The sequence below is a fragment of the Heloderma suspectum genome, chromosome 3 (assembly GCF_057233095.1).
Source record: "Heloderma suspectum isolate Gila_16-S chromosome 3, 16-S_ref, whole genome shotgun sequence".
Taxonomy (NCBI): domain Eukaryota; kingdom Metazoa; phylum Chordata; class Lepidosauria; order Squamata; family Helodermatidae; genus Heloderma; species Heloderma suspectum.
The window spans coordinates 20105005-20114109 of record NC_139460.1 but is presented as its reverse complement, the minus strand read 5'-3'; the positions used below and the strand labels follow the sequence as shown (position 1 = coordinate 20114109).

Below are 9105 nucleotides of genomic sequence, written 5' to 3'. Positions count from 1 at the left end.
GGGCTGCAGCCACAGACTTAGACTGCATCTATGAAATGCAGTCACTATAGTGAGACATTACAGGAAACACTACAGAAAAGGACCTTCTTATGGAATATTAAGTTTGAAAGGAGTGATTTTGAAAAGATTTTTCTTTAAAAAGGGAATTACTGTGCACAACAGCATCCCTAACAGCTAACTTACTCTCATTCGTTAATGGGCCAATGTTTAAACTAAACAGCAATGCCAGTAGGAACTGGGAAATATTTCCAACTCTTCTTTAATACTGCAAGTGTTTTAGCCTTGTAACACTTTTAATAGTACAATACTCCACAAAGCCGGGCAGAGGAAAAGTCAATCTGTTGCCAAACTATTTTCCCCACTCTACTGGCAATCAACTGGAGATGCCAACTCCAAGGACTGCCTGGTGACCTCAGGTATCAATTTCCCAAGACCATCTTTTGTTCTCTCTTTGTAATGTGCATATACACTATGGGCTTCTTGACTGAGGGTTAAAAATGGGTTATGCTAGATTTCCACCTTGCCCCTATACAGATCTATATATTTTATTTTTTTAAGCAAAAAAAGAGAGTCTTCTTTACAGTTATGCTATGGATGGGACCAAACAACAGCAACAACAACACCAGCAAAAACGGCTTCTTCACACTTGAGTCTGGTGATGGGTCTCCACAAAAGGAATGTGAATGTGATGGTGATCCAGGTGGAGCTCTTCAATGCTTTCATAGTCACTCATGGCCACCTCAGAATCATCGAAGCCACAGCCCACCGAAATGTCAGAGGAGGATGCGTCCAGGGAATTGTGTAAGGATAAGGGCTTCTTAGCTGCACTAATGTTTTCTGCATTTGGTCCTGGGCCAACACCAAAAGTACTAAATTCATTCCCAGTCTGAGATCCACCATTGTCCATCTCATTGGGGAACTGATGCGGAGGGAGGTACTGGCTCGGGTGGAACTGTGGCCGTCGCCGACAATCCGGGCTAAGTGTGCTAGCCATGGACACTGGCTGTGATGGGGGGAGGGCTTCGTACTGGTCTGGATAGTCTCCTGGGAGGGGAGGTGGTAACTGGTCCTGGTTTAAAAACTCCTCCTCATGCGGCGGAGGGTAGTCACTGTCAATATCATAACCGCCAAGGTAGTAATCCGTTTCCAGTTCTCTTGTGCTCCCATGATGCACTGAACCGCCCTCTGTTGTCTCATAATTGGGCACCTCCTCGATGTCTGATAAACGAGCGCTTGGCATCCAATCAGAAGTGTCCCAGTGATAAGCTGCAGAAGGGAACACATCCAGAGTGATTAGGGTGGGGCATCGCTCTTAGCAGAAATGAGATTTGTGGCATGCACCTGGTATGAAGCCAATCCCTAGGGGCAGCATAATGAAGCTGCATATGCACATAACTCGCATGCATCACAGTGGTTTGTTTGTAAACACTGGCCAACCATGCTTTGGCCGGAGCGGAGAGAGGCAATCTCATGTCATGACAACAACCAACACAACATAGCTGTTTTTAAGTAAAGAAAGTAAGAGTCCAAGAAATAAAAAATGCTAAGAATCTAATGTAAGGTTTGGCTCATGGAAGTGAAAGTCCACCAATCAGTTAGAAAAGTGCATAAATATATACATTAATAAAAGTCAGCATGCTCTCGCTGCTGCGTTCATTTCCAAGATCTTGGTCTGGGGAGGAAAAAAAAAATTACACAGGCACACAAAATAACAGGCAGAGATGAAAAAGAACCAGCGAACCCCTGAAATAAAAAGGGAAAAAAATATTTCCCCCCCCAGACAACCAAAATGCATATTGTAACATGCTTAAACATGCAGAATGTGGGCTTCGCATGATCCAAAAGTTGAGGGCCAAACTAAGCTTATTAGTAATGTTAAAAATCCATCCCTTGGGACCACCCACCCCCATCCATCGCAGCAGGCAAATAGATCACCTCTGTTGTAGTTCTGTCCTTGATCCATACCAGACACTGTTAAATACAAAGTGAAAAAAGCAACACTGGAAACTCTCAAGTCTGCAATGTAGCACAGTGAAACAGGCACGTTGCAGAAAATCTTACAGTATGGTATATGTTTCTAAAACACATCTGACTTAAAGTATTATTAAAACTGCTTTTAAGCAACGCTTCAGGTTAAGGTTAAAAAATTAATCTGCTTTTTCTAATCAGACTTATATAGCCACAAACGGAAACATCACTTTACACCAATTGGTAGGATGTATTACTTTAATGATCTGAATCAAACATGCAAAACTGACTCAAGCATACAGGTTTAGCACAAAGTGCTATACACGGTGCTTTGTTTTTTAATTGCGATGTATGGTTTAATTCTCTCTTGCTCACTGTGAAACAGAAAAAAAACAAGGATCTACCATTCTCAGGGCCGGTTCAAACAAATCTGGGCCCAAGTACGCTCAGATACCACGGTGAGGGGCACGGTATAACAACCTGAACAGAACAGAATAGAAAGGCAGTCAATTGGGCCACCAGAAGCAAACACCACAGAGTCCACTCTTAGCCAGAGTTATAACTTTCTAGGTGAGGAATAGGAGGGTCATCTGATCAGAACAACAACAACAGGCCTGGTCTGTCTTCTGCCTTTAACATAGGAAGCTGCCTTACACCCAAATCAGATCACTGGTCTATCTAGCTTAGTATTGTCTATACTGGTGTTCCCAAACCTGGCACTCTTCTGATGTTTTGAAATACAACTCCCATCATTTATTTCTTTGTTACATTTATACCTTGCCCTTTCCTCCAAGGAACCCAAGGCAGCTTGCTTGCTTGCTTATTTCTCTACCGACCAATAGCCAACGCTCTCTGCGTGGTTCACAAAGCTAATGTGGTCATCCTCCTCTCCATTTGATCCTCACAACAACCCTGTGAGGTAGGTTAGGCTGACAGTCTGTGACTGGCCCAATGTCACCCAGTGAGCTTCATGGCTGAGCGGGGACTTGAACCCCGGTCCAACACTCTAACCACTACCCCACACTGGCTCATCTCTTGCCTCTGGCCAGACTGGCAGGGACAGATGGGAGTTGTAGTCCAAAACATTGGGAGGGCATCAGTTTGGGGAAGGCTGGACTGCGGTTACTGAGAGCAGCCCTCCAGAGTTTCAACAGGATGCTTTGCCAGCCCTACCTGGAGATGCCAGGGATTGGCCATGGGACCTTTTGCATGCCAGCAGGTGCTCAATCACTGAGCTATTTTTCTTGTTCTGCAGGAATGGTGGTGGGGGACATTATCGTCTCCTAATGCCTGCCCGTGAAGTTGGTATTAAAAGCATATGATGGAAGGGAGCCACTAACAAATGTTATCAGTCCTAATTGGGAAAAAGAAACTTCTGAAGCAGACTCAATAGGTCTTTTTTTTTTTTAATTTTGGGGACATATTGTCTGGCTATTTTCAAACTCCGAGGGTAAAAACATGCTTTTTGGTTGCTGCTGTTGTTTTTTTAAAAAAGGTGAAAACCAGCAGTTGAGAATTGGACTTTCTGATAAGTCTTTCTCTCTGAGATGCAAATCCTATGGGTGCCTGCATTGGGCTGATGAAGCATGAGAAATTGGAGCAACGCAAAGTAGCTGCCAGTCTTTTAGTAGCAAGCGTTTTCTGACTTGTTTAGACCATCTGTCTTGTAGCTAGCAATTGGATTAACTCATTTGGCCATCAGATTCTGCTTAAATGTAAGGGCAGAACTGGAACATGCCCAATGGCTTCTGGTCCTGATAGCTATATGCTACCTCCAGTATCGGAGGCAGTGAGCCTATGTACACCAGTTGCTGGGCAACATGGGTGGGAGCATGCTGCTGCTCTCGTGTCCTGCTTGTGGGTTTCCTGTGGGCAGCTGGTTGGCCACTGTGTGAACAGAATGCTGGACTAGATGGACCCTTGGTCTGATCCAGCATGGCTCTTCTTATGTTCTTAAATTGCTCCAGCCCATACTGAACCCAGGATTTTGCCCAGGATGTCAGTTGGGGTAGAATCTGGGGACCATCTTTAAGCTCTCCAGCCAGGCCTCAGTTGTGCAAGAACTTGCCCAGTGCAGTGGCTTTAGTGTTGTGCACTGTCTGGACCCCTTAAGCCAGGGCTACATCCTGGAGGTACGGGCTGATAGGTGAAACACTGAAACTCACAATAACACTCCTTTGTCCCCCTTTGACTTCTGACAGCAGTCCATGGGACTGGGCTGTCTGTGTATACTGGCCTGACTTGTGCTGCTTTCCCTTGGCACTGGGGATGTCTGTCACTGGGAAATCCGGCTCCTTTTGGGCTAGGAGGAGTTCTCTAGCATGTGCAACTCACTTTGTGTCTGCAGGATGCAGGCTGTTCCCTGAACTTCGGGAACTCTTTTGTGGATTTTTGGGGGGAAGATGTTGTAATTTGTGCAGGTTATGGCTGAATTTGCACGAATTACAGCTGGATTTCTGCAAATGACAGAAATTCGACCATAATTGATGTGATTTGCACGCATTTGGCCGTCATTTGCTCAAATTTGGCCATGATTTGTGCAAATTGATTAGAAATTTGCGCAAATTACAGAACCTTCAAAAATGGCACATAATTCCCAGAAAATCAACAAACTGGCCTGACTCACAGCTGAGTCAGGTTATGCAGTGGGAACCAAAAAGGTGTCCGGGGGAGGCTGATCCTCCGCCCCGCCCCCCAAAGGATTGCTCCAACTTCCCTACTTGGCACACTGCCTTTCTTATGGGAGCAAAGAGGAGGATGCCTCGAAACTAGGCTAGCAATCTGGTAGCAGACGAAGGATACTTTGTGTCATGACCAGTGGTTGCGGCTTAGGCAGCACTGTCTGAACCGGCCCTGACTATTCAAAAAAAGAAAACAAAAAGAGAATGGACTCAAAGTATTTGTACTGACCAGACACAAAGGCCTTTCCTGTGTCACTGGTTTTATGCCCACACCCTACTAAGTGCCGTTATACCGCAAGCCATAGCACACCGTTCTTTACATGATGCAGCAGAATCTCACCAACCTTCTAACCAGCCCAGCCCACAGTTCAGAATGACTCCCTTTCCTTTCCCATGTTGAAACAAGGATCCTGCAAGCGAGGTCCTCTTGCATGTCTCCGAATTCAGAGCTGTACTTCAATTAGGGATGGCGGAGAATTTCTCCCAGAATCTTCGGGGGGCCGAGCGCCAACGCATTTGCCCCCCCGAAATCGGCAGTGAAATTCTCCGCCCCCCCGCCCCCCCGGGATGGGACTTACCGTAGCTGAATGTCCCTCCCGGCGGCGGATCCCGGCGGCGGTTCGGCGGGCTGCCGCCGCCGCCATTACAACTGAAGTAAAAAACAAACAAACTCCGTGATAGGGTACGTAACGATTAACGTAGCCTGTCAAGGCTAGATCCCCAAAGTCAGCCGTGATAGGCTACGTTAATCGTTACGTAGCCTATCACGGGTGACTTTGGGGGAAAAAAAAAAGCGCGTACGCAAATGGCGGCCCCCATGGGGCGCCGCCATTTGCGTTCCTTATTTGGAACATTTATTTGGTCCCTGTAGTCTACGTAAAGTGGTCTCTAGCCCACAGAAAGCTTATGCCACATGTGTTATCCTTAAAGGTGCCCCTGGGCTCTTAGTTGAGATAATGCATGCTTATGCTTATTATTCATTTGACTCCGCAAAAGTGTGGATGAGGAAAAATTAACAGATTTGCCAGCTTTTCCCATGTGTGTCCATTATTTATCATGGGCTGGATTCGGGATCTGCCTTCCATGGATGGAAGTCTACTGCTCACGGAAAGTGGTTCTGCCTGATTTTGGAGGATCCACCCTCCCTTATCACACCATAGCTCAACCCACTCATCAGGGGCCGAGTTGCAGGAACCTAAATCTGGATCGAACTGTCTGTATTTACCATGGTGTCATTGTGCTTTGGATTAGGGATGGACGAAAGTCACTTACCAGATCCCGAAGCTTGCTTCGCGGTGGGGGGGAGGCGCTCCGTCCCTCCCCCCAAAATTCTGGCTGGGGTGGAGGTGCCCCGTCCCTCCCCACTGAAATTCTGGCTGGGGGGGAGGCGCCCCATCCCTCCCCGCCGAAATTCTGGCTGGGGGGTTGGCGCCCCGCCCCTCCGGCCACGAAACGTCATCTCTTGCCAGGACGCAAATGGCGGCGGCCGTAGCTGCCGCCGTTTGTGTCCCTGCAGTCAGCCGTGATAGGCTACGTAAACGTTTACGTAGCCTATCACGGTGTTTTTTTAAAATCTAGCCGTGATAGGCTACATAAATCTTTACATAGCTTATCATGTTTGCTTGTTTTGTTTTTTTACTTGGAAATGGTGGTGGCGGCAGCCGGTCGGAAAACCGGCCGCCGCCGCTGCACCACCGATGGAGCCATCACCACCAGGGACATTCGACCAAGGTAAGTCCCGTCCCGGGGGTGGGGGGGCGGGGGGGTGGCAGACCGTTTCTCCACCAATTTCGGGGGGCCGGATGCGCTGGCATTCAGCCTCCCCGAGATTCGTGGAGAAATTCTCCGACATCCCTAATTTGGATAAGCTAGCTGGCTGATATTATAGTGGCTGGGTGAATTCGTTTTCCTTGGGGCCCCTTTCTGATGGCTTAATTCCATTGGATGGCCAGTACTGCAAAAGGCATTGCGTGCTGGGGGGAAAAAACCAACCAACCCCCTGTTGGCCTGAATTGACCTTAGACGTCAACTGACATCATAAAAATAGAAGTGATTTGTCACCCAGGTGCTAGCCTTTCTTGCATGTGTGCGTTTCCCCCTCTTTCAAGACCTTGCTGATTTGTAAAATGAAGCTGTCTCCTGAAGCCTGGCTAGTCAGTGCGAGTTAATGAGGTTCTACTGCATCCTTTCACACAGACGAACAAGAAGACAATAGGTGGCAATGCAGGAGAAATAATTTAAAAGATTAAATACCTTCATTTTCTATAGTGTCAACTACATTGTTGACAAGCTGTATGACAGTCACTATGGAAGCTTGTGGGAGAAGGAGAGCAGAAATAAAGGGAAGGACAGCTTCATATTAGTATTTATAACACACAGCGTTGTAAGGTTACCAATATTAAATTTCCACAGACAGATTTGCAGAGCGGGGTGGGGGTGAGAGGTTGTATTGTGGGGGTGGGCTGTGGCATTAATGAATTATGCAGTGGCTTGAAGGACATTTCAATTTCAGATAATCCCATTCATCTCCCCCCCCCCTGCCCCCTGCAACAGAAAAGCAAATGGGGATACATTCAAAAGCAGCACTTTCAGAAAGCTCATATGCGGTGATGAATATCAGTTCATAAATTCAGCCTGGATTGTCCAGCAGATTCAGTTAAGCAGGACAGTATCTTGTCTACCTGACACTAATCTCTAATTAATCCTTGCTTAAAAGCCTCCGGAGGCAGGCTACTATCCTCCAAGCAGCCATTATCTTTTAGGCAATCATAAAAATACGAGGTGGTTTGGAAGTCTTCTTGGCTTAAATCTTTTTCCAATAGGAATGCTTTTACTTATTATGTACTGCCTGCAGGACAAAGCCCTTGTGGCTCAGTGACTGAATTCGGCAGTCTTAATTAGAAGACCATGAACAAATAGCTTTCATTTAAAGTCCATCATATATATATTTCACAATCCCAAAGATCAGAGATGGCCAGCCTTTCAGCACTTAGACAGCCACATTTTTATTAGCTGTGTAGAAGAGGACGTTTCATGTCAGGAGCAATTCGAACTAGAACCGGTGGACTACTGATCTATGGCACATACGAACATACTTTATACTTTGACCACTGGTTCATCTTGCCTAGTAGTGTCTAGTCCAACCAGCAGTGACTCTCTAGTAGGGATGTCAGAGAAATCCGCTGCGGATTCAAATGAGGCCAGATTCTTTGGAATCCAGCCTCAGGAATCCGCAGCAGATCGAGACCACTTACCTACCTCCGTTCCAGGAGGACTGGAGACGGAACAGGACTCGGCTGCTTCTTGCCAGCCAGAGCCGTTCACCTCCTCCCTGTCCCTGCCGATTGCCATGTCTTAAAAAAAAAAAAAAAAGGCGATCGGGAGGATGTGGCCATAGACTTATAGCAAATAGAGTCATGAATCTTGCGTATAAGCCTATGTGTCCTTAGGCTTATACGCAAGATTCACGGCTCTATTTTGCGTATAAGTCTATGGGCACATGCGATCAGCAGGATTGCCATTTTTTTTTCTTAAAGACATGGCAATCGGCAGGGACAGGGAGGAGGCGAATGGCTCTGGCTGGCAGGAGGGAAGGTAAGCGCCTCCAAGCCAGTTTCCACCCCCCCCGGAATCCGAGTGGAGCGGAACCGCTCTGGAGGATTCTGGAGGGGAGGAACGGATCACCTCCCCCTGCCACGGATTCCCCACCGGAACAGACGGTGGGGAATCCGTACATCCCTACTAGGGTCACAGGTAAAATTCAACTTTAACTGGATATTGAACACAGAGCTTCCTGTAAAATAAACATGTGCTCTACCACTGAGCTATGGCCTCTCCATGTTCTTTTCCCCCTGTGGCAAGCCATTGGGAGTTGCACAAAGGATGCTGAAGGTGTTACCCTCCCAGGTCCAGCATAGCTCCACCACCCTGGCAGCCCATTAGTTTCTGCCTAGCCTGGCTATAAATGTTTTTAGGTCAGGCCTGGATCTTTGCCTGGGCAACAGCTCGATTCTGGCCTTGTCCTTAAGGCTCTCCAGGAGCCTTTCAAGCCCTGCTCATTGCATCATCCCCTGCCCTCCTGTTTCTTTCTCAGCAATGCCTAGGCCAAGGGTGCACAACTTTTTTTGCTCCAAAGGTCACATCAGGGCTCTGCTGGTAGGGGTGTACGAAACCCTGCATACCTGGCTCCGCCGGGTTCCGCAGGTGGGGGGAGGTGATCTGTTCCTCCCCCCTGGAATCATGCCCAGCTGGCTCCGCTCCACGGTCAGGCTGCAGAGCTGCCGGCCAGGCCAACCCGCAGCGGGGCCTCCAGCCGCTGCCGGGCTGGTGCGGATGCAAATAGCATCATGAGTAGCGGATGCCATTTGCGTCCCTATGGTAGCCCGTGATAGGCTTCGTAAATATTTACGTAGCCCATCACGGCTAAAGCAGGGACGCAAATGGCGCCCCCTACGCC

At 47.7% G+C, this 9105-nt stretch overlaps 1 protein-coding gene across 1 annotated transcript in view; it reads right to left on the bottom strand.

Annotated features, from left to right (window-relative positions):
- Positions 1 to 248: 248 nt before the first annotated feature.
- FAT3 (FAT atypical cadherin 3) overlaps positions 249 to 9105 on the bottom strand; it is a 198911-nt gene continuing 190054 nt past the window's right edge. The window contains exon 26 of the mRNA XM_084845398.1: positions 249 to 1266. Within this exon, the coding sequence (XP_084701524.1) occupies positions 641 to 1266 (626 nt within the window). The 3' untranslated portion in view covers positions 249 to 640. The remainder of the gene's footprint in view (positions 1267 to 9105) is intronic.